At 41.2% G+C, this 26,485-nt stretch overlaps 1 protein-coding gene across 4 annotated transcripts in view; it reads right to left on the reverse strand.

The window, feature by feature from the left end:
• Window positions 1-26,485, reverse strand: part of smarcc1a (SWI/SNF related, matrix associated, actin dependent regulator of chromatin, subfamily c, member 1a) — a 223,774-nt gene that overhangs the window by 187,740 nt on the left and 9,549 nt on the right. For all 4 annotated transcript variants that reach the window (XM_041189167.1, XM_041189168.1, XM_041189166.1 and 1 more), the window contains 8 exons: window positions 26,045-26,130; window positions 21,717-21,798; window positions 20,707-20,799; window positions 16,551-16,620; window positions 16,239-16,308; window positions 14,375-14,450; window positions 12,622-12,753; window positions 875-999 (listed from right to left, as the gene is read on the reverse strand). In XM_041189167.1, the coding sequence (XP_041045101.1) occupies window positions 875-999; window positions 12,622-12,753; window positions 14,375-14,450; window positions 16,239-16,308; window positions 16,551-16,620; window positions 20,707-20,799; window positions 21,717-21,798; window positions 26,045-26,130 (734 nt within the window). The remainder of the gene's footprint in view (window positions 1-874; window positions 1,000-12,621; window positions 12,754-14,374; window positions 14,451-16,238; window positions 16,309-16,550; window positions 16,621-20,706; window positions 20,800-21,716; window positions 21,799-26,044; window positions 26,131-26,485) is intronic.

The following is a 26,485-nucleotide window of genomic DNA, read 5'->3' on the forward strand; positions in this document are numbered from 1 at the left end:
AAATTCATGACCACTATGTCTGAACTTTATGCCTCATACATAAAACCCAAAATTCTACTAGCCCTTTTTATAGCTTTATCTCTGTGCATTTAAATTGTCTGATGTAATCAAACTCTGACAGGTCTGTTTATCCACACTCTTCAGAAACCTAACTAAAGTGCAAACTTCCATACTAGGTTTATTTTTCCCAAGATGTATTACCTCATACTTACCCAAGATTACACTTACCACCTGTCAACCCATTCTACCAACTTGTCTTCCTCCTCGCCATTTGTCAAACCTCCTACTTTTGTGTCACCTCTGGCCAAGTGGATGAATAACTATCAAGTTAATATTGCCAGTTAAGCAATAGGAGAAATGGTAGCTCATATCTCAGAAATTCTTCATGTGCACTCATGTAGATCACAGGCATGTTTGTAGAGCCCTAACTTCAATTTGAACAGAAATTGCTGCTTCATGGTTACCATATTATATAGGTGGCTCAAATTCTTCCACTCTTGCCAATTACAAGGCTTTCACTAATTTCTACCTTGAGCTTATGAGTGCATTTTAAGCTCTTGCACTAGTTTTTACTGCATTAAAATTTCTACATCATTGTGAATTAGAAAAAAAATGAAACTAAGGATTCAGTTGAAACAATATTGGAATCATTGTACCACGTGCCATAGGAATTTAAGCCATCATCTCTATTTAATGCTTCTGTGAATGAGATAACTTCTTCCCAATGCCAAGGCCAAGCTCTAAGGCAGCGCAGAAAAGAAACTCCAATAGTAATAGCCCAATGACCAAATATAATTTCTATTGCTACTTTAACTGTCCAACAGAATCAGATGGAGCACGTGATCAACTGGTGCACAGGAACAGCTTTACTTACCCTTTCTTTCCACTCTTCTTCCTAGACTCAGTGGGTGTGGATATTGGTGAAGGGGAACGGGAATGCTTCCTCTTCTTGGCCCCAGCTGTTGACTTTCTGTCCTTCCTATCTGGTGTACGGGAGGCCTGGTTGAAATAGTAGGCAACTTGTAAGTGTTCAAGATATTGTAGATAGTGTTGTGTGTCATCAAAGAGTCAGAAATATATAGATTTGTGAACAACAGACAGATGAGAAAATTGTTGTAAATTTCACATGTCACATTACTGCTTTTCTCCCCAAAAGCTGTATGCTATTTTAGCTGAATGGATCAAGAAAAATAACATGCAATGTAACTGTGTAGGCAGAATGGCAGAAAACTAAACCAAGTTTAACTGGTTAACTTTTCAGACCAGACCCGTGTGTCTCCTCTTGCCAGGTACTGGCAAGGCTACACTTTATTTTTACTTAAAATTTGCTGTGATTTGGTATGGGAGTGCTGTAACTATATTACTGGTGCTAGTAATCCAGAGAACTTAAGTTAAAATCATAGCTGTTTGAGAATTTCATTTTTTTTTTATTGTAAGGAACTGGAAATTAAAACCCAATATCAATAGGTGATAAATTATAACCATGTTGGCTTTTTAATGCCAATCCAACTAATTCACAAATTAGCTCTTGGGAGGGAATCTACTCCCATATTCATCAGGTTGACGCACAATTCCAATTCTACATCAATGCAGTTGAATAACAATTTCCGTCTGAAGCAGTCTATCAAACCATTCAGTTGCATCATATCATTACAAATCCTTCAAAGAGGTGGTCTTCCCCCAGCAGAAAAACTGGGGGGGGGGGGGTGGAATTACATGAGGGTAAACCATAATTCAACTATCCCAAATCAGATTCTGCAATCTCAATTCAATTCTAACAGTTCACTGACTGATTTCACAACTTTTAAGCTGTGCAGCAAGCATGATGTGCACCAGCATGATAATCTCAGCACTATTTCAAGTCACAGTTCACAAATGGAAACTGAGGGCGTTTAGTATGGATGGTGGATATGGAGCTAAGGATGCACCCAGGTTCAATAAACACCCTGCTGAAATGACCACGGTTTGCAATCAGGAAGAGGAAAAGGGGGAGTATGCTTTTTAAACCAGCAATGGGCGAAGAGGAAGAAACTTGCTGCTCCCATCAAGGTCTGGTTGGAGGCAGTTGATAAGGTCAACAGCTACAATGTTGTACCCAGGTCCTGAATGCCAAGGGAGGAAGCAATTTAATAACAAGTTCAGGAAAAGGTGAGCGAGTTTGCTGATTCAACGACATCCTGCACTTTCAGCCCTCCCCACCTTCATTCTGCTAAGTGTTCTTGGTCAGGTCACTCCTCACACCACTCAATTTTCAGCAGCAGCCAGCCTTCACTTTCTGTGTACTTCCTCACCTCCCCATTCATCCATCAATTGATGACACTCAGTTCAATCCTTATGTAGCGTGATACATGTGTCTCAGTCATCCTCACCACCACCTTCTCAAGGGCAATAAATGCTGGCCCAGCCAGCAAAACCCACATCCCATGAATGAGTTTTTTAAAAATGCACTTCACCTATCAGGTGAATGCATCATCTTCACTAACCAGTCTGTTTCTTTTCCTCTAGCACGAAAGGTTGCAAAATTCAAGGATCAGGGACACAATTGGAGGGAAGAGACAATAAATAGTCCAGCTCAAATGTAGATGACAGACTGAAGCTAAATGGCACAGCTGTATTCCAGTTCAAGATGGATAGAATGGGAGCTCACAAATAGCTGGTGGCAGAATTACAAGTTTTTCTGGCATACATGCTGGCTTAATTTCATCAATAACCGAAATAGGAGAAGATTAATGATTAGTGTTGATTAGTTAGCAAGTGGCGCTGCCATGGAGAATGCACTCACAATTGAGTTCAGTTTTAATGACACCATGAATGCCCAAATAGATGATAACGACTTGGGATCTTCTCTAGGGCCAGCTCTTGCAAACATCTTTGTTGGGTTCCATGAGAAATGGGTCTTCGATGGAATGACACCTAATCGTCATATATTTCCGATATGCGGATGACTCATTTGCTATATTTAAATCCACAGCTGCATGTAACAATTTCCTTACATGTCTTCATGGGCTCCACCCTGCACTCAAATTCACCCATGAAATAGAGCAGTCAAATGAACTCCCCTTCCTTGATGTACTAGTTGAGAAATCTGCCAGGCGATTCTCTACCACAAGCCTACCTTTACTGGCCAGTCCCTGTGTTGGGATTCTCACAGTTCCACGCACAACAAGGTTGGTCTTATTGGCAACCTTGTAAATAGGGCCCAAACTATTTGCTCACCATGCAAGCTTGCTGCTTAAATAGAGCGTGTCAAAAGCATCCTACAGGATAATGGCTCCTCCGATCAGATCATTTCGCTCCATATATCATGCAAACCATGAACATGCCTAAGGCTGGCACTTTCGGCCTTAAAAAGTGCCTCAGATGACACTGGAAGGGCAAGGTATCACAAATATTTGAGCAGGTGAAGTTAGCTATTTCACACTGCTACTATGCAGTAGCAACACCACGAGTGATGCTCACCACTAACAGGATGCAGCCTTCAAGCCAAAAAGACGTTCTGCCTATCACACAACTGAGTAATGTGGTGTATGAATTTCAGTGCCAGGGTGATGCTAGATATGTAGGCTGCATGCCCCAAAGACTGCCATATCAAACAGCATGTCCCAACTCTGTTCACAATGGGCAAGGTACAGGCTTTAACCAACCAGCCTGTGCTTGCAAAACTCAAAACAGTGCGATTCCACGGTTGGACAACATTTGCTAAATAATCCTCGGTGTGCTAATTACGCTGAAACCAATTTAAAGTCTGTCATTCGGGCTCGCAGTGTGGCACATTTGCATGTACTGGAAGCTACATATATTAAAACACAGGGCATGGCCCTGTTCTTTGGAGACAGAACGTGTACAAACACTGCACGTGTTTCAGCTAAACAAATTAAGTGACAGCCATTTGAGGGCTCATTCTTCAGAGCCATGTTTTGACCAATCAGGGTCTAAATGCCTGGTTTAAAATTCAAACAATGCTTGGCAGTTCACTGCCAGTCACCATCAGTGGTGTATCCTCCATGGTAACGCCACTTGCCAACCAATCAGCATTCTCTTCACATACAGTACAAATTGTTGTTTACCCCCTTATGTTGGTATTCTTGAATGCAAGATGAAAAGCTTAAACATCTCTTTTTTCAGCAGTGCTCAAGCTCTGTACTACCAAGCAACTATTAATAATGATAAATTTCAACAGCCACCTGAACTACTTTTCAAATTTGCCTTGCTTCCCTGGCCACTTCCTGTGCCCCAGGAAGCCATGTTGCACAATTAAAATTTGGAGCCAAGTTGAAAACTATACTGAAATACCCAATTAACCTCCAAGGTCATGAAGAATTGTGCCAATAAGTGGCCAGCGACATCCAATTATAAAATCCACAACTTCAAGTGTGACATTTCTTGCCGACATCCAAACATGCCTCAAACCTGGAGGTGGGCACACTTAGTTGGGTTGTGCTGCAGATTTAAAACAAAATTGTTAATTCCCCCATCTGTCCTCAAACCACCCATTCCTAAGAAATAAAATTGACTGCTAACACCAGAAGTGAGTCAAAAACATATGTATATTCTGTTGCTGCAACTTGATGTTTTAGAATTCTTCAGCATTCACATTTACATTTTGGGTTACCTTCGAAGAAAAAGTTTAGGTACAGTCAATGTATATCACATGATGAGGAAGGTAGTGCAAACAAATCTAGAGCTCCCTGAATAATGAAGCAGTAAAATGGAATAGAAAAAAGGGTACACATGACAGATGTCAGTTGGATAATACAGTTGAGCATCAGGCTAAATATAGAAAGTTCAGAGGGAATTGATAAAGCAAATAAGAGAAGCCAAGAGAAAATATGGGAAGGGACTGGCAGTGAACATAAAAAGCAATGTAAAAGTCCTCTATGGGTGTATAAATAGTGTCACAGATGTGTAATTATGATATTGGACTTTAAGGACAACTATTTTCAAGGTGCACTTCTGTCTTCAAACCTTTACGTTGAGCTTAAAAGCCTTTTTCAAAAATGGAAGCATGGACAGACAACATGGCACCTTTCTGTTAGTTCAAACCATGTCAGACTCATCTCTGGAGCTGGCTACGAAAATTCATTCCATTGCAAGACTCCTCCAAGGATGTCCATTGTATCCTCTAAAAAGGTGCAAAAACCCCTTGGCTTCTGAGAAAATAGAACACACAAAGGGGCTTCAAAGGGCCAAAACATAATTAACTTCTTTGCGGGGTGAAACAATGACACCTTGGAAATTAACAGGGCAGACATTTGTGTGGCTTTTTTGAACTGTATAAAGGAGGTTGTAAGAAACTATCTTGCGTAGCGTTGTGACAGACAATAGCAGCACACAGCTCTGAGCTGAAACAGCCAGGAACCCCAAAAGGAACTCTGAGAAACATTAGAGGGGTTTATTCTCTGCCACCAGGAGTCAAAGCTGACAGTATTAAAAAATCAACTGCTATTCAGCTGAAAGAGTCCAGACAAGCAAGTGCCATAAATGCAGAACTAGTGTGGAACAAGAAACCTTCTCTCTCTCCTAGAACCTGCTTCGCCTGCTGAGTCCACCTTAAAAAGACAAACACCAACTAGTTGACAGCAAAAGCCACTGCAGTTGTTAAACAGAACCTCAAGTTTCAAGCTCTTCGCTTCAGAAAGAAGGAATTCAAGTAACTGGCCCGCAACCGTATCTCAGAAGCTAACCTGAAATATCAAGTTTGTATCTTTTTTTGTTTACCTACATTTTAATCCTCTTAACTGTATTTTAGTACTTTATCACTTATACCTAAATAACTTTCAGCAATTGTTTTGTAATAAACTCACATCTTGTTTAAGACTAAAAGTTTGCCCATGTTATTTTTAAATTCAACCACTCAATTAAAAGGGGGCTGCATACACGAAATTCATAGCTCGTGGACCACTGAGGAAATGCCTTTAAGCGGTTATGACAATCGTAAAAAGGTAATGAAAGGAGGAGCGAGGCTGATGACAGACCAAAAAGGGATTTACATATGGAGGCAGGGATATGGCTGAGGTATTAAATATACTTTGCATCTGTCTTTATCAAGGAAGGTGATGCTGCTGAGGTCATGGTCAAAGAGGAGGTAGTTCAGACATTTAATGGGCTAAAAATTGATAAGCAGGTGATATTGCATAGGTAGTCTGCACTTAAATTTATAAGTCATCAGGACCGGGTGAGATGCACCCGAGGATACTAAAAGAAGTAAGTGTGGAAACTGCTGAGACACTGGCCATAATTTTCCAAACTTCCATGGACTAGGGGTGGTGCCTGGGTTGGAGAATTGCACATGTTACACCTTTGTTCTAAAAAGGGAGTTAAGATAAGCCTAGCAACTTCGGAGCAGTCTGTTCTTCTTGGAGAAAACAAGGCTGAGAAGACATTTGATAAGAGCTATTCACAATCATGTGGGCACTGAACAGAGTAGGTTAAGGGAAATTGTTCATATTGGTACAAGGACTAAGAATCAGTGGCCAGAGATTTATGGTAATTCCCAAAAACCATGATTTTTATTTAAGAAACACAGCAAGTTGCTATGATCTGGAATATACTGCCTCAGAATATGGTCGATGCAGATTCACTCATGGCATTCAAAAGTGAGTTGGATCATTATCTTAACAATGAAAAATTTACAGGGTTACAAGGAAAGGCTGGGAAATGGTGTCACACGCACGCATATGGACTTATGGAGTATACATTCGAAATGGACGCTTGCTTTTAAGAACAAGTTGGAGAATGAACACAAAGCAAAATGGGAGCTGGGAGATAAGGTGACTTTTTCTTTACTGCTAATAACATGTAAATAATTTGCATTACGTTCAGTCTCAAGCAGTACTAAAATACATGACCAATAAGCAGTTTTTTTTTAAAGATATTGCTTGAAGGATAAACATTATCCAAGGGACCAGAACTCGCCCAGCATTCTTCACATGGAATCTTCTGGATTCACTCAAGTTTTAGAAATTTTGTTTTTTTTTCCCCACTTTAAATCCAAATTGTTAATCCAAGTTGTTAGCAGCAGAGATCCCAACCCTTATCCTTGTGGAGCACCACCTTCTGAACCCTGAATAACTACTCTTCACTCCCACTCTGCTCTGTCTTGAAGTTAGCTGGCAATCCATTCTGCCACTTGTAATCAATTCAATATTCTGATCATATTCATTTAGTTTATTAAGGGGCACCTTGTCAAAGGCAAAGTGATTCCTGTATTTATACAAGATAGAACAAGCTTGCAAACAGACCCATCAGCTTAACATAGCTGGCAAGACAAAACAGAATTGCCACCCAGATGCAATTGAAAAGAGCTTAGAAACAAAGACATTATAAAATAAAAACAGAATTACCTGGAAAAACTCAGCAGGTCTGGCAGCATCGGCGGAGAAGAAAAGAGTTGACGTTTCGAGTCCTCATGACCCTTCGACAGAACTTGAGAGTCGTCAGCATAGTTTCCCACCCCAAAGGGACAGTCATGCTCAACCAACTTACTGAATCCTTTGAAGTTGTATAACAAAGAGTTGACAGGAGTAATATTGTGGACATATTTGGATTTTCATCAAAGGTCTTTGATGAGATATGACATAGTAGACTCAGGACTGGAGAAGGATTGCAGGGTGAAGGAAGGAGGGGCATAACTATAAAGGCATTTTTGCACACAATGAAAATTTAAAATTTGAAGCACTGCAAGATGGGAAAGCAGCAAACAGAACCTATTGCAATATATGATACAGGCAGTAGAGTTTTGGAGGGGCTGTTTGTTATGAAGGCTTGAGATGCGATGGTCAGCCAGGATAGCATAAACAGTCAAGTCTGCAGATAACAAAAGGGACAGGATCATTTCCCTTTTGAACTTGGCTGTGGTTGAGGCGCTACAGAAAACAATCAGTGTTCCTGATTGTTGTGCGTCCTGTGGTGTTATATACACTGCAGACAAGAGATTCATTTGGGACATCTTAGCCCTGACTCATACCCGACCCAAACTCGCCTCAGGGATGAAACATTGGAAAGCTACCAAAGCCCATAAACACCCAGCATCACCAACTGAAACAAAAACAGAATTACCTGGAAAAACTCAGCGGGTCTGGCATCATCGGCAGAGAAGAAAAGAATTGACGTTTCGAGTCCTCATGACCCTTCAACAGAACGAGGTGAATCCAAGGAGAGAGGTGAAATATAAACTGGTTTAAGGTGGGAGGGATTTTTGGGGGGTGCGGGGAGAAGTGGGGTGTGGTTGTAGGGACAAGCAAGCAGTGATAGGAGCAAATAATCAAAAGATGTCACAGACAAAAGAACACAAAAGGTGTTGAAGTTGGTGATATTATATGAACTAATGTGCTAATTAAGAATGGATGGTAGGGCACTCAAGGTATGGCTCTAGTGCGGGTGGGGGGGGGGGGGCATAAAAGATTTAAAAATAATGGAAATAGGTGGGAAAAGAAAAATCTATATAAATTATTGTAAGAAACAAAAGGAAGGGGGAAGAAACAGAAAGAGGGTGGGGATGGAGGAGGGAGTTCAAGATCTAAATTTGTTGAATTCAATATTCAGTCCGGAAGGCTGTAAAGTGCCTAGTCGGAAGATGAGGTGCTGTTCCTCCAATTTGCGTTGGGCTTCACTGGAACAATGCAGCAAGCCAAGGACAGACATGTGGGCAAGAGAGCAGGATGGAGTGTTAAAATGGCACGCGACAGGGACGTCTGGGTCATTCTTGCGGACAGACCGCAGGTGTTCTGCAAAGCGGTCGCCCAGTTTATGTTTGGTCTCTCCAATGTAGAGGAGACCGCATTGGGAGCAACGAATGCAGTAGACTAAGTTGGGGGAAATGCAAATGAAATGCTGCTTCACTTGAAAGGAGTGTTTGGGCCCTTGGATGGTGAGGAGAGAGGAAGTGAAGGGGGAGGTGTTACATCTTTTGCGTGGGCATGGGGTGGTGCCGTAGGTGGGGGTTGAGGAGTAGGGGGTGATGGAGGAGTGCATCAGGGTGTCCCAGAGGGAACGATCCCTACGGAATGCCACCAGGGGGATGAAGGGAAGATGTGTTTGGTGGTGGCATCATGCTGGAGTTGGCAGAAATGGCGGAGGATGATCCTTTGCATGCGGAGGCTGGTGGGGTGATAAGTGAGGACAAGGGGGACCCTATCATGTTTCTGGGAGGGAGGAAAAGGCGTGAGGGCGGATGCGCGGGAGATGGGCCGGACACGCTTGAGGGCCCTGTCAACGACCGTGGGTGGAAAACCTCAGTTAAGGAAGGAGGACGACAAGTCAGAGGAACTGTTTTTGAAGGCAGCATCATCAGAACAGATGCAACGGAGGTGAAGGAACTGAGAGAATGGGATGGAGTCCTTACAGGAAGCAGAGTGTGAAGAGCTGTAGTCGAGGTAGCTGTGGGAGTTGGTAGGCTTGTAATGGATATTGGTGGACAGTCTATCACCAGAGATTGAGACAGAGATGTCAAGGAAGGGACAGGAAGTGTCAGAGATGGACCACGTGAAAATGATGGAGGGGTGGAGATTGGAAGCCAAATTAATAAATTCTTCCAAGTACCAACAAGAGCATGAAGCAGCACCGAAGTAATCATCGATGTACTGGAGAAAGAGTTGTGGGAGGGGGCCAGAGTAGGACTGGAACAAGGAATGTTCCACATACTCCATAAAGAGACAGGCATAGCTGGGGCCCATGCGTGTACCCATAGCCACACCTTTTATTTGGAGGAAGTGAGAGGAGTTGAAGGAGAAATTGTTCAGTGTGAGAACAAGTTCAGCCAGACGGAGGAGAGTAGTGGTGGATGGGGATTGTTCGGGCCTCTGTTCGAGGAAGAAGCTGAAAGCCCTCAGACCATCCTGGTGGGGGATGGAGATGTCGAGGGATTGGACGTCCATGGTGAAGAGGAAGCGATTGGGGCCAGGGAACTGGAAATTGTTGATGTGACGTAAGGTGTCAGAGGAATCACGGATGTAGGTGGGAAGGGACTGGACAAGGGGAGAGAGAAGGGAGTCAAGATAACGAGAAATGAGTTCGTGGGGCAGGAGCAAGCTGACACGATTGGTCTACCGGGACAGTTCTGTTTGTGGATTTTGGATAGGAGGTAGAAGCAGGCCTTCCGAGGTTGGGCGCCTATCAGGTTGGAAGCTGTGGGAGGAAGATCTCCAGAGGAGATGAGGTCAGTGACAGTCCTGGAAACAATGGCTTGATGTTCAGTGGTGGGGTCATGGTCCTGGGAGAGGTAGGAGGAAGTGTCTGCGAGTTGACGCTCAGCCTCCGCGAGGTAGAGGTCAGTGCGCCAGACAACAACAGCACCACCCTTGTCAGCAGGTTTGATGACAATGTCAGGGTTGGACCTGAGAGAACGGAGTACATTAAGTTCAGAGAGAGAGATTAGAATGGGTGAGAGGAGCAGAGAAATTGAGACGACTAATGTCGCGCTGACAGTTCTCAATGAAAAGATCAAGAGAAGGTAAGAATCCAGAGGGAGGGGTCCAGGTGGAGGGAGAATATTGGAGGTGGGTGAAAGGATCCATTGAACGGGGAGAGGACTCCTGCCCAAAGAAGTGAGCCCAGAGACGAAGACAGCGGAAGAAGAGTTTGGCATCGTGCCGAGCCCAAAATTCATTGAGATGAGGGCGTAAGGGTATGAAACTAAGTCCTTTGCTGAGCACTGAACTTTCAGTGTCGGAGAGGAGAAGGTCGGGGTATAGTGAATACACGGCTGGGGTTGGGATTGGAAGATGGGGTGGGAATGGAGGGACAGGCAGGGGTGGAGGGTCCTAGATGGGTGTTGGTGTTGATGAGTTGTTGGAGCTTGCGTTCCTTAGCACTTGAGAGAAAGAGAAAAAGTTTCTTGTTGAGGCGTCAGATGAGACAAAGAATAAAATAAAACCGGGGGCACGCGCAGCTTTGAAAAAGGGTACGGCGGTGCTGCTGGAGAGAGAGGTCGAGTGTGTTCATATGGCAGCGCATGGCACTGAGTGTGGATCTTAGAATGTGACGGGAACAGCAGTCCGAGAAACGTTTTATGTCCCGGAGATAACTGTAATCCTGGGTGGGTTCGAAACATGAGGGGTGGAATTTCACTTGAAATCCACGTGGGGTAAGTCGGAGACGGAGACAGTCACTGAGAAAGGAGATATGGCTGTGAAAGCGGGTTTTAGTAAACACCTTGTCAAACACCAGGAGAGAAATGGAAAGCAATGAAGGGCAACAAGGCAAGAGATATACGGAAATCTTGTCGCAGAGACAAACAAAACTTCTTCAAGGTAGGCATTTCTTGAAGAGGAGTGGCAGTCAATTAAACAGAGATAAAAACAAAAAACTGCAGATGCTGGAAATCCAAAACAAAAACAGAATTACCTGGAAAAACGCAGCAGGTCTGGCAGCATCGGCGGAGAAGAAAAGAGTTGACATTTCGAGTCCTCATGACCCTTCAACAGAACTAGACCAGGCACTTTACAGCCTTCCAAACTGAACATTGAATTCTACAACTTTAGGTCTTGAACTCCCTCCTCCATCCCCACCCCCTTTCTGTTTCTTCCCCCTTCCTTTTGTTTTTCCAATAATTTATATAGATTTTTCTTTTCCCACCTATTTCCATTATTTTTAAATCTTTTATGCCCCCCACCCGCACTAGAACTATACCGAGTGCCCTACCATCCATTCTTAATTAGCACATTCATTTAGATAATATCACCAACTTCAACACCTCTGTGTCCTTTTGTCTGTGACATCTTTTGATTATCTGCTCCTATCACTGCTTGCTTGTCCCTACAACCACCCCCCCCCCCACTCCACCCACCTTAAACCAGCTTATATTTCACCCCTTTCTTGGATTCACTCAAGTTCTGTCGAAGGGTCATGAGGACTCGAAATGTCAACTCTTTTCTTCTCCACCGATGCTGCCAGACCTGCTGAGTTTTTCCAGGTAATTCTGTTTTTGTTATAAACTGATGTCATGATAGTCTCCTAGGTATGTAAAGGAATTTCAGAGCCTCAATTAAGCTGCAAGCTGGACATAGAATTGAAGTACAAAATGAATGCTAATTCTTCACTCCAATTTTTAATATATTTTTTTAAAAACATGTTTATTCCCAGGATGTGGACATCACTGCAAAGGAGGGGTAGCACATGCTAGCCTGAGGTTCTATGCCAAAGTAGTGACATAGCTCACAGGCTTGCTATGTACTGAAGAGTCAACCATGTTGACATGGGGAAAGACGAGTTAAGGACAGATTTCCTTCCTCCAAGGGTATTTATGAATCAGTTAGGTTTACACATATGCAATACATGAACAATTTGAATTTACTTTATGAATATCATAAACCAAATAAATTCTCAAACTGCCATGCTAAGATTTGAATGTTCATTCTCTGGAATTACCAATCACATAACCACTACGCTACCTGACTTATTAAATTGACAAGATCAATTCAGTTAAGCTGAAATAGTTAAAAGCCACACTCAGTTGAGTGCAAAGTCCCTTCTCTTATCTCAGGCACAGGATGATGGATTTAGTCACAGAAGGCCACCCTCAGAAAAATTAAAGTTTTCCGCCTGACCCACACATCATTTTATATCATTGTGTCGATAAATAGATTAAAACAGTTTTAGAAATGCAGCAATATCATACTCTACCTCTTCAGCTACCGTCCTGATAGGAACGTGCTGTCGGTAGCTAACAGGTTTTGTGTTGTCATCAACCTCATAATCCTCTTCGTTCATCCACTCATTGAACACATCAGTATCCAGGATCCACTTGGCATGCACCTGGACAAGTCAACACAACATTAGAATGCTTTGCAACCTGTTGATAAGAACTTGGACAAAAAGTCAAATTAGGCTAAGGTGATGTGGCACTTTCAGTCGGGGGCAAGAAAAGAGAGATCCCACACAAAAATCAGCAAAGGACCAATGCTGATTCTACATCATACAAGAACTACTTAACATTGCATCATTCAAAAGAATCAACCGAGTACACAAATCTTACTGCATACATTTACAATCTATTATTACTATTCCTACGTGGCTCATGCCTTACAAAGGCAGCATTGTGGTTGATCTTCACAATCTGCTCCTTTGACGCAGTATTTTGTCATATCCCAGCAATTCCAGTTAGTGCCAGTGTTCAACTTGAAGCTCATAATTATGAAAAGATTCCAAGCAGCTCCTCCTTTCTCTCCAGCTGAATCTGGTTGCAATCCATATTACACTCTCATGTTTTTCAGAGTGACGTTTCCAAACAAAGGTTTTGATTGACCCCTTGTTACCTCAGGTACCAGATCCAGTGGTATAGCCAGCTCCAGAATCACATCAAGATAAAAGCAAAAAAACTGCGGATGCTGGAGATCTAAAACAAAAACAAAAATACCTGAAAAAACTCAGCAGGTCTGACAGCATCTGCGGAGAGGAATACGGTCAACATTTTGAGTCCGTATGACTCTTCAACAGAACCTGCTGTTGAAGAGTTATGCAGACTCGAAACGTTAACTATATACCTCTCCACAGATGCTGTCAGACCTGCTGAGTTTCGCCAAGTATTTTTATTTTTGTTTTTGCTGGAATCAAATCTCCCACCATCTCCCCTTGTTTCCATCTCTGGATTTCTAGGCTACCCGTAACAGTAACACAACAGCCTATCACCTGCATCCCATATGACTGAGCAATTATCTATCTTCAATTGCTATTCAGCATTTAAAATTATCAATCCTGCCAATTTGTTTCATCTCCAAGGGACTGCCTTTACAGGATTCCTCTCCTACTTGTCATCCATTTAATTGACAGCACTTTTGCCTCCAGGATAATGGTTATGGGTCCAAGATGAGCACATAATCAACGGGAATGACAATAATAACAGACTGCTGCATTGTACAAAGTCCTGCCAATCCCAGAAAATATTGAACAATACCGTCTGTCTGTTGAGTTGAGATTAAAAGATCCCAAAGTCACTACTCAAAGAATAGAGCTTCGCGTCTGAGCCAACAAACTTTCCTCCATAACCACCAAAATCAGAGTAATTAGTCCTTAACTTGATTGCAGTTTATGGGATTACATAAATGGCTGCTGCACTTTCCTACTTAACAGCAGTTCATTGTCGATGAACCGCATCAGGGCCTTTGAATCTACTGAGAAAAGAGTAATGTAGAAAATAATTTCATCAAGCAGCATTTTAATTACATTAAGGACGTCACATCCAACTAACTACTTTTTAATCAAACCATATCTGTGTGGACTTTTAACGGTGTGTCAATGATTGTCGCTGGCAGAACTTGATTCCTTATGTAGTTTTACACTTTACTAGTTGTGGATATTGATCTTTTTCCATTTGTTAAGCTGTAAGTAATTCTTCTACAATGATGTAATTTGTTTTGCACAAAGACATTTCACTTACCTTCCACGGCCTTTCAGGGATTGGTGGCTCCTCAATTTCAGCTTCAATTTCACTGGCAGGCATCCAAGTGTCATAACTAACAAACAAAAAATTAATATCCCATTGTGTTTTTTATAAAAAATGCAAAGGATAAGAATACATCAGTGAATTGCCCACAAATTGAACAGAGAAAGGTTTATCCTGATGAATGGCGCATAGTTTGCACTACAGGTAGCAGGCAGATGCAGAGTAAAGCTTCCTCTACGCTACCCCAACAAAGCATCTCAGGACAACAACAACTGATTGCATAAATAATTCTTGAATGGAGTTAGACAGATAATTGAGGGTAAAAACAGAGGGAGTTATGGATCAAAAGCAAGGCTGTAGGACGACACACAACTGTTCTTTCAAAGAGGCAGCAAAGGTGCAATGAACCAAATGACTGCTGCATCTGCTAAAAGTTTATGATTCTACAATCTGGATCAAAACTGATTGGCATTTTAAAAAGCATAGGTTAATAAATTAAGTCCTGAGAGATTTGGGAGTATGTTTCAGAAAGCTTGGAGAAAGATGTAGATTTTCATAAGGTATTTGTCAAAGTACCACATAATGGACTTTTCAATGAAATCAAAGCCCATATGATTTAAGGGACAGCGTGTTTACGAAATTGGCTAAGGGTCCTAATCTACTGTCAGCTCACTGGAGCGGAGTTAAAAAAAGACTCCTGGTGTAATTGCTCCCCGCTCCCATTTATCAACTCAAAAATAAATTGATTTAGTCCTTTGGCCATCTAATATCGCTTATTTAAAACTGTACTCTCCTTAAATCAACTGTTCCACATGCCTCTTTTTCCTTGTGTCATTCCTGAATAGTTGGCAGCCAGGAATATAGAGGGCTTTTTTCTGGCTTTAGTTGAGCCATTTATCAGTTAATGCAGCCACATCATAATTTCACATAGCAGTTCACCAATCTTGTCATCTCCCAAGCTTTTCCATCACCACCAAAGTTCACCACTCTATAATTGCTGGTTTTATGCCTTTCTTTTTTAAATATACAAAATGGGTTACATTTGCAATCCTCTGGCTGCACCCCCATTACCAAGCAGGGTTGGAATATTGTAGTCAAATCCACTGCAACTTCACATCTTACTTCCCTCAGTCATCTAGCGCACGTTCCATATGGACCAGGTGGCCATTCTACTGTGAGGACGGCCAACCTTTAATAGTGGATAAAAGATGGGACTGGGAGAAGACCAGTGGCTGAGAAGGAAGAGCAATCACAAGCAAGTTTTCAGATAATGTTAAATTAAATGGGAATACTTATTAAATTGGAATAAGGTGACATAGGCTCAAACAAGAAAGTAAATATATGATGGATACTAAAAAATACTTCATACTGACAAACATAGGGAATGGGCTCCCAGCTAAAGCAGTTTAGTGGACAAAAGTAAATCAGTTAAGCACTGAACGTCGCAATATGAGGTGGTGGCATTTTGGATGGACAAATTAAAATGGACCAAATAATCATACTCATCTATTATCCAGTGAACATGTGCAGGCAGATGCAGGTCAGATTACTTACTGCAGTGATGCCCTCCAGAGTCAGACATTTATTATTTTATCAAAGTACAGAGAAATAAAGACACAATCATATAGCAAAAATATTTCGAAACAGAATTCTTAAGAGCTTTAAAAATGAGAAGTTGCAAAATATTTTGGGGAAAAATTTAAAAAGATATATGGGGAAAGGGCAGATGAATGACAAAGTGGCAAGATGGCTCAAACAGCATGGCTATGAAGGGCTGAACATCCTTCTGCAGAAATGTAAAATTCTATGATTCTATGCTCCTTACTTGCCAGCCATTTTAACGGTCTCACTGAAATACCTGTCTGGGAACATTCCCCAATGGACCAGGACTTGCTTTTCTCGCTTCATAACAGGTCTCAACCACTCCTCTGCAACAGAAAATAATTTAAGAAACATTACAGAAAGAGAAATATACACAGATCGGAAGAGCTCAGCAAATTTATCTTTTAATATCTCCTAAACCAAGGAACAACTGAAAACCCTTCATTTCAGAGAGAAAATGCAGATATGCAAATGTTGTGTAAGTATAGTTATGGCTAAGTACCAGAACAGATCTACAAAGTTTGATTGACATTGGGAGGAATTTTGGTGCCATCACACCTTTGCTTACCTTCATCCAGAGAGCTGGGAATAGGATAAATTATATGGGAGCCTTTCGATTTGTCTTCTGTAATCGTTCCCTGAGTGAGAAAAGCAGAGATTATAATTAGTAGTGCAAAAATCTTGCATGATACCAATTGCTTAAGTACCCCTTCCAAAAATCAGCAAATTAACAATATCCCCAAAGTTGTGTTTGCAAATCCTTCAAGACATGACTCTGGTTGGGTTACATATGCGGTTGATCCCACTGCTCAATAAAGGCAGGGTGCAAAGGAGAACACTGGGGCAGTCCTGCGTCCAATGAAGGTTACAATTGCTTAGCATGCTCCAGCCTTGAAAGGTAGTGAACAACAGAGGATCTTGGAAATATATAAGGGGCCCAGGGCAAATTAAAAGCAAATCGAGCACCTTGTTTGAAGTTAAGCGATGAGTGCAGAATGAGGGAATATTGGTACAAACTCTAGTATAAGGGTCTCCTTATTTAAGGATATAATTGCATTTGAAGCAGTTCAGAGAAAGTTCACTCAACTGATTCCTGGGATGAAGGGGTTATTATCTTATGAGAAGTTTTATTGGTTGGGCCTGTATCCATTCGAGTTTAGAAAGCCAAGCAGGCTCAAGAAGCCGAATGGCCTACTCCTGCTCTAAATTCCTTTGTGTGTATTATGTTATTTTCTGAAGTGGAGAGTGATCGAACTTTGGCAAAGCAACTGGTTTCCATTTGCACAGGTACAAAAAGCAAATTGAATATTAGCCTTCGTATCAAGGGGGCAAGAATACACAAGGGGAGGAACGAATGCTGCACTTATCTGTCCAAGAGTCTTTACCAGAGCTTAGCTGGAGTACTCAATGCATTTATGGGCACCAAACCTCAGGGAACATGCTGGCTTGGGAAAGCAAGCACTGCAGTTTCACCAGAATACTGGAGCCTAAAAAGGTTGAATTACAACTTCCAGTATCCTTGCAGGCAATGGGATAGTTTCAGTTGTACATTTTTGCACTTTAGTTATGATAGATTTTTGTTTATCTAATGATCCTGCCTCGTAAGTAACTGCAACAGTTTCCATTTCTGCAGTTGTAAGTCACTTTCTTTCTGCAAAATATCTGTATCAGCTCCAACCCATGGACAGGATATTGATGTTTTTATGGCCAGACTGTATGCACTGGCACACAATGTCACATGTTCATAGTTGAAATTACTGACCACACCACCACCTGCAGGCAGAACAGAAACTGCACAGAACCTTCCAAACTTAATATACAAATAAATGCGTTCCTGGCAGATGCAATGTGACATGACATTGCTCCCAAATGGAAATACATGAAAAAAGACTGGCATTTCCATGGCCCTTTTCACAATTACCAAATATCTCAAAGCGCTGTCTCGCCCAGGCACTTCACAAGTGACAAATGTAGGGAATGCAGTAGCCAATTTGCAGACAGCATGCTCCCAAATACCGCAATGTGAAAATGACAAGATTGGCCGTTTTGAGATAAAGAAACATAGGATTTAGATGCAGGTGGTGGCAATTTGGCTCTTTTAAGCCTGCTCTGCAATAACTGATCTGGCTGTGGCCTCAACTCCTTACCTGTGTGCCCCCCATATCCCTCGACTTCCCTGTCAATCAAAATTGTCTCTTATCCTGCCTTGAATAAATGCAATGGCCCAGCCTCGACTTACAAAGACTAACTACCAGAGATAAAATTTCTCATCTCCATCTTAAAAGCCCTTATTCTTAAACTGCATTCCTTAATTATCATCTCTCACCCGCCCCCAAAAGTAAAGTGGATAGGGTATCCACCTAATCAAATCCCCTTAGGATCTTATATGTTTAAGGAAGATCACCTCATTCTTAAAACTCCAATGGGTATAGAGCTAACCTGTTCAACCTTTCTTCATAAGATCAGCTCTTCATCCCAGAATGAGTCGTGAGCCTTTTCTGAATTTCTTCTAATGTAATTATATCTTTTTTCAAATAAGGAGACCCAAACTGTGAACAGCACTCCAGATGTAGTCTACCAAGGCCCCAAGCAGCTGCATTAAAATATACTGCTTGTATATTCCATTCCTCTTACAATAAATGCCAACATTCCATTTGCCTTCCTAATCACTTGCTGCATCTGCATACTAACTTTTTGTGATTCACATACCAGGGCACCCAGATCGCTCTGTGCAATCGAATTCTGCAATCTCTTCTTTAAATAGTATACTGATTTCTTATTTTTGTTGCCAAAGTGGACAAGTTCACATTTTCCCACATGAAAGTCCATCTGCCAACTTTTATTCCCCCACTCACTTAATCTATATGCCTTTGTATACGTTTTACCACCTCTTGACAACTTCCCTCTCCAACTTATCTTGGTGTCATTGGCAAATGTAGCTACCATACATTCGTTCCCTACATCCAAGTCATGGATGTTGATCACAAATAGTTGACGCCCCAGCACGGATCCCTGTGACACTCCACTGGTTACAGCTTGCCATCCTGACTGAGACTCATTTATCTCTATGCTTTGCTTCCTGGTGGCTAACCAATCCTTTATCCATGCTAATACGTTACCCCTTCGGAGCCTCGGTTTAGCGTCTCATCTAAAAGATGCAGCACTTCCTCAGTGCTCCACTGGAGTGTCAGCCTAGATTTGCCCATTCAAGTCCATGTGTAGTAACCTTTGATATGGCACCTTATCAGACGCCTTTTGGAAATCCAAGTACACCACATCTTGAGGCTCCCCTTTATCCACCTTGCTTGTTACTTCCTCAAAAAAAACTCTAGTTGAACACTAGTTCCCTTTCTCAACTATGCCAACTCTATCTGATCCCATTATGATTTAATTATCTTGCTAAACCCTATGACAGATGTTAGTCTATCTGGCCTATAATTTGCTGCTTTCCGTCTCCCTTCTTTCCTGAGTAAGGCATTAAGTTTGGTATTTTCCAATCCACTGGGACCATTCCAGAATCTAAGGAATTTTGGAAGATTATAACCTATGCCTCTACTATCTCTACAGCCATTTCTTTTAATACCCTGGGATGTAGGCCATCTGATGGTGGGGAATTGTGAGCTTCAAGCTCTAATAGTTTTCCCAGCAGCTTTACCCTGGCAGTGGTTTATAAGTTTCTCACTCCCTTTCACCTCTTGCTTTACAAGTATTTTTAGGAAGTATCTAAGTCTTCTACAGTGAAGGCAGACACAAAGTAACTTGTTCAACATCTCCACCATTTCCATTTATTATTAATTCTCCAGATCAGTCTCTCAAGGAACAATACTAGCTTTAGTTACTTTTTCCTGTTTAAATTGATGTTAATTGGGGGATAGATATTGGCCAGGAAAACAGATATAACTTCCCTGCTATTCTTTGAAATAGTGTCATGAGATTTTTACATCCACCAAGAGAGCAGATGGGGCCTCGGCTTAACATCTCATCCAAAGGATGGCATCTCGGACAGGGCAGCACTTCCACAGTACTCCACTGGAGTGTCAGCCTAGATTTGTCCATTCAAGTCCTGGAGTGGAACTTCAACCCAGTCATAGCACACTGAAGGCAAGGAAATACAGAGGACAACAGAATTGAAAAGCTTAGAAGGCATCTGTACACCCCAATAGTTTCCAATTTTTATTTTCCACACAAAGTAGCCAGCCACAGAGGAGTTCTGCCAATTATCAGGAACACAAGGGGGGAAAATACGAGAACTTGATCACATTTAGCAGTCAAATCCGTGCAAAATAAAGGCAATTAGAAGTGCAAGGCTCTTCAGTGTTCTCCTGGCTTTAAAAAAAATACTACAAGCAGGTGATAAAATAACATCCCACCATTTATTTTTAATCAAAAACTCAAGAAACAAAAACCCATAAACCCTTCAGCACATTTAAGATAACAATGAAGTCAGGGCAGAAGAAATATGTCATGAAGGATTTAAAGGCTTCAAGCACTTGCCTTTTTAAAAAAAAACTGCAAGCACAGTTTAAAGACAAAAGTGAGCAAAATACACATTGCAACATAGTAAAAGGACATGTACACTGTCAATTACAATATAACATATTGCTTTTTGGTGAGACTCCAGGACTGTCAATGCTCAGTATCACAACGTACAAGAAAAATCATAACACAGGGAGCATGTGCAAGCTTAATAAATCAGAAAGCTTCAGGATTCAAAATATGCATACCTGATGCCTTTTAACAATGTCTTTACATTTATTTGCCATCTTTGGGTCAAGGTCAGGCAGGAGGTAGATCATGGGTCTTGCTAAACAGTTGTTCTGCAAAAGAAATATTTTATCCTGAGGCAGTACTACAACATTCAAACAGACAACATTTCTGTTGTCTCTAGTTTCCAAACACCACGTCAACATAAGCAGAACATCTGAACTGCCACTTAAAATAAAGGAAAGACCTAATGCACCCATCCATCCTAACTCCCCTATATACATAGGCTAAATCAGATACAGCTCAACATCTAGTTATTGCTATCCAGTAAACTCCAAATAAATAAGTGGATGTCAAGTGATAGCTGATGCTGACTGGGAAATTACATCCCAGAGAGCTCAGGATCTATGGATTGTCATCAATGATCATACATGACTTGGGTTATTTTTTGAGCCATTTCCTGCAAACAACCACTACAGGAGGGATGATACCAGCAGGGAAATCAGCAGGAAAAAATATATATAAACATGCAATTGAAGCTTAGTGCAACCACCAGTATGAAGCAAAACAAGTCCACAGATGGGGTTTTATTCAAGTTAAAAAAAAATATATTGCTCCAGTTGTTTAAGCCTCTCAAGCTCCAATCAAGCGATACTGTCAAGACTGCTGAAATGACAAAATTGTTGGTCAAGTATTGTTTGAGGTGGGGCACGTTAACCAAGGATGAAGGAGAACTCTGCTTAGACTAGCATAAAGCCTAGACATGAACCTGAAATACAAAAGCATAGACATTGCACCCATGTTTAACATTGCAGTCATAAGATAGCAGCTCCAGCAAAGCAGCATTTCCTTATTATTGCAGTACTAACCTCAATTTTGTGCTCGAATCCTGATGCAGACTTTAAGCAAGCAACCTTCTAGAATCAGAAGAGAGCATCTTACCAAAGCAGCAAGCCTTCTTCTGACTGAGAAGGTTGAAAGTTCAAAGACTGCATACTGATTTTACCATAACGTCAAGTAAGCCACATACCTGCACCAGTGTCTTTTCTATAGTCATAAACATTTCTACATTACGATCCATTCTGGAGGGATTTTGCAAGTCAAATCTTCTCCTAAAAAGAAGGGAGCAATGTCTTAGAATACTCATTAGATTAGAATTAAAGCAGTAATTCTATCTTTGTGCACATCAGTCATATATACCAACTCCTGATGCTGTTGATTTTACCTCAAATTAAAAATGTTAGTTACTCATTAAATAGATAAGCCACACAATCACAAAGAATAAAACCAAAAAAAACCTCATTTTCCCCATCACCATGTCACTAACTCACTTGAAAACAGACATTTGTCAACAACAGGTGAAGAAACAATGGCAAGATACTAATGGCAATCAGTTGTGAAACTCCACCAGCCTCTAAATCATAGCCTACATTTATTTACCTTATCAAATGAGCAAGCTAACTGCAAGTGTTTCTTTTATTTATCATCATTATTTCTGTACTATAATCTATTCTGGATGGATTCTGCAGGTGGAAAGGATATATAGGCTATGGAGGGAGTGCAGCATAAACCTACTAGAATGATAACATAATTACACAAACTAGGATTGTATTCGCTCAAATTTAGAATTTGCTTCATATTTAAGAACACATACAGTAGATTGGGAAAAACTATTTATGATAGTTGGGGACTCGAGGACAGGGGTCAATCTAAAATTTAGAGCTAGGCTTGTCTGGAGTGAAATTAGCAACACTTCTTCACGCAAAGGGTGATAGAAGTGCAGCAGTCTCTTAGTTGTAATGCAATTATAAGTGAGATAAGTTGATTTTGTTAACCAAAGGTATTAAGGCAAAGGCCACAGATTAGCCATGATTTCAATGAATGGCAGAACAGGCTCAAAGAGCTAAATGTCCTACCCCTCTGTTCCTAATTTGAGTCACAGATAGTGAACATCAATAGGAAATGTGTTTCCCTAACATGTTGAAAACTGGAATCATCATCCCTGACCTTCTAACTTCCCAGGAATACAACCCTAGTTTGTTAAATCACTTCTTGAAGCTTAAACTCTGGGGAGTCCAAGTCTCATTCTAATAAATTAACATTGCACTGCCTTAAGGCCAACACATCCTTCCTCTGGTGTGGTGCCCAGAACCTACAATAGACCAAGTGTGATTTAACCAGGGCCTTGTATAACTGAAACATGGAAAATAGGAGCAGGAGTGGGTCATTCAGCCCTTCGAGCCTAATCCACCATTCAATATCATGGCTGATGCTCTATCTCAACACCATACTCCTTCATTGTCCTCATACCCACTGACACTCTAAGAGTCCAAGTATGACTTCTATTCCCTTACATTCTAATCCTGTAGATATAAAGGCCAGCATTCCATTTGACATCTTCATTGTTTTCTGTATGTCCGTGACATTTCAGTTATCCATATACCTGAAATCACAAGTCTCTTTGGACTCTGGACTATTTTGAGCTTTTCTACATTTAGAAAGTACTCTGTTGTGTTTTAGGTCTGAAGTGGATGACCTCACATTTACCTACAAGGAAATGCATTTGCCACATTTTTGCCCAGTCACAATCTATCAACATTGCAATGTAATGTTATGCTTCCAACCAGGTTGCTTACAATACTGCCTGTGTGACTTTGCATATTTGGTTATGTGGTTTTCTATCCCATTAACCAAGTCTTAATGATTACAGTGAACAGTTAAATATCCTTGCAGAGCACTACAACTCTCACCCTGCCAATTAGAGTACTTAGCCACTACTTCTACTGTCTTCTTGCATTCAGACAATTTACGAGCCAGGTCAATAATTTGCCTTCGATTCCATGAGCTTCAACTTGAGCTGATCGTCTGTCAGGAAGTTCATCAAATGCCTTCTCAAAAGCCATATAAACATCATCCATGGACACTCCTGTCCACAACTTGTCACTTTTTCCAAAAAATTCAATCAGATTTGTCAAGCATTATATTCCTGCAAGAAGTGTACACTGGCTGCCTCTGATCACCTGACACACACACAGACACACACACACACACCACACAGTTTAAAAAAAATAATTCTCAGGATCTACATGTGTTGGGTTTGATCACTGGCATTTATTTTCCGTTTTTGTTGCCCTTAAGAAAACGGTGATGAGCCACCTTCTTGAACCACTGCTGTCAAGAGTGGATATAGTAATCCCATAATGCTGTTTGGTGGAGAGTTAAGAATTTGAGCCAATGAGAATGCACCTTGGAGTTCATGATACTCCGAAGCTCTTGCTACATTTATCCTTCTCGTGGAAGAAGCTACCGCCCTAGGATATCCTGCCAAAGAAGCCTTCGCAAGTTGTGGCAGTACATCTGTGGATAGTATGCACTAAAATCATGGTGTACAGATTGTGGAGAGAATGGATGTTAAGCCAGCGGATGGGGTATTGATCAAGCCAACTAATTTGTTTTGGATTGTGCTGCGTTTCAGGAATGTTGTGAAGCTGCACCCATCCAGCCAAGTGAAAAGTATTCTTTCACACTCCTGACTGGTCCAGTGCTCAAGAAACCACACTCTACCAAGAAGTTACATTTCTTCAGAATAGTGGGGAAAGTAGAGAGAAATATTCTCTTTTGGCAATGAAATGATAGGTTCCCATATTTCTCTACCAAATAGTTTTGTATTCTAATAGTAATTGGCTATTCATGAATGGAAAACAGTAACTAGTTATTGAACTCATTACTGTTTATGGGATCTTGCAAGGCATAAACTCTTACCTCCAAAATGGTGAAAAGTAATTCATAGACTGCAAAGGACAGTGGGACATGCTACAGGCACAAGTTTTGGTTTAAATTGCCAGCTATGATCAGTCATGTTGTAGAAGCAAGTTATACCCTCCTTGTTTCAAAAACTTCCTCCTCATAACAAGCTGATTCAGCTGGTATCTTATCTAACACATTCTTCTTCCTAACAGCAAGTTTGCAGGGAAACCAGCTAAATTGAACCTGTACCCATGTTGGGTAGTGACAATAACATATCAAAGTCAAGTGCAATACTCTTCCTGCAACCATGACTGAGATCAGGTAATCAACCATAGGGCCAAGATCAGCTATCAGCAAAACTTAGTATTACACCTATGTCCCAAAGTTTTCTGTAAAAAAGTACAAGCTAATATGAGCTTGTCCACAAATATTAAAGCACCACTTGGGAGTATTTTCCAGGAGGAACAACCAACTGTGAACAAGAAACCAGTGTCAGAAGATAATGCCCATTTGGTCAGCGATCCAAATGATTGGCCACGCTTCTATTTCTTCCAACCACAACCTGCATCACATACCTCGACTATCATAACACAACTTAATAATGGCATCTATAAAGTAGAAACAAGTATTAAAAGCAAGTGCCCTTCTCACTGCAGACAGCTGCTCATTTTTCTGGAGAGATCATCAGCCAACCATCACACTGCTTGCTGTTTAAAACATTAAGAAAAGCAGAAATGCCAATGCTGGGATGAGACTTTGAACTTGAACATTTCACAGCAGGTCAACTAAATAAATAAGACTAAGTCTGAATGCAAGTAACATACATGCCTCACAAGTTACCAGCAACGACCATCAAAGATAACCCAACTATCTGCCCTTCACATTGAATGGCAATACCATTGTTGAATCCCCCCCACTATCAACATCCTGGGGGCTCCCAATAACCAAAATCTGAACCAGACCAGACATATAAATACTATGGTTCTAAAAGCAGGTCAAAGGCTGGGAATTCTGAGATGTGTAACTCACATCCTGACTCCCCATCTACCAGGCACAAGTTAGGAGTGTGATGGAATACTCTCCACTTGCCTGGATAGTGCAGCTCCAACAACGCTCAAGAAGCTCAACGCCGTCCAGTCCAAAGTAGCCCACTTGATTGGCATCTCAGCCAGCTTAACCACTCTTTCCTTCACCAATACAATGGCAACACTGTGTACTGTCTACAAGATGCTTTGCAGCAATTCACCAAGGCTCCTTCGAAAGCACCTTCCAAACCCATGAACTCTACTACCTAGAATCTACTCTACCATCAGTAGATGCATGGGAACACCACCACCTGCAAATTCTCACTCCTTCACTGTCAAGGGATCAAAATGCCAGTGACACCCACATCCCATGAAAGAATAAAAAAAATTTCATTCACAATGATTTACAGGTTGGCTTTTTTCAATTTTTTTAAAATGAAAATTTAGCACTTTAACATAGTGAAAATACTCCTGTGAAGAAACAGACAAAAATAGTCTCACTTACCCAGGTTATTGCAAAATTGTACAACTACCCCAAATCTACTCCTCAGTCATCAATTTGAGCATAAATTCTTAGCTGACTTACCATCCCTGTTCACTCTTGAATTTGTAAGCAGCACCTAGGATATGACCCAAGGGTCCCCCAGCCTTGAAATCAAGGAAGCATTTTGCCTATATTTAAAAAAAACAAAATTTCAATACTGGTCATGTACAGTTCTTCAGAGAGTTTTTAACAACATGCCCCAATAACACATTTAACAGGGGGAAACATCATCCATCTGCAAGGTCATCCAGCTCGAGGATACCTCTGTTTTGTTAAGTGATCACAGGTAGGGTTAGTTTCATTGAATGCTCCTCTGGGGTTACAGTCTGATTGAGATTTCCAGTTGCTGTCCTGCCTCAAAGCACATTGCTCACGTACACCCCAAGAGACTTGTCTCCAAGTAGACGATGAGGTCAAACCATAAAAACAAAAAAACTGCGGATGCTGGAATTTCAAAACAAAAACAGAATTACCTGGAAAAAC

The sequence above is a fragment of the Carcharodon carcharias genome, chromosome 6 (genome assembly GCF_017639515.1).
Source record: "Carcharodon carcharias isolate sCarCar2 chromosome 6, sCarCar2.pri, whole genome shotgun sequence".
NCBI lineage: Eukaryota > Metazoa > Chordata > Chondrichthyes > Lamniformes > Lamnidae > Carcharodon > Carcharodon carcharias.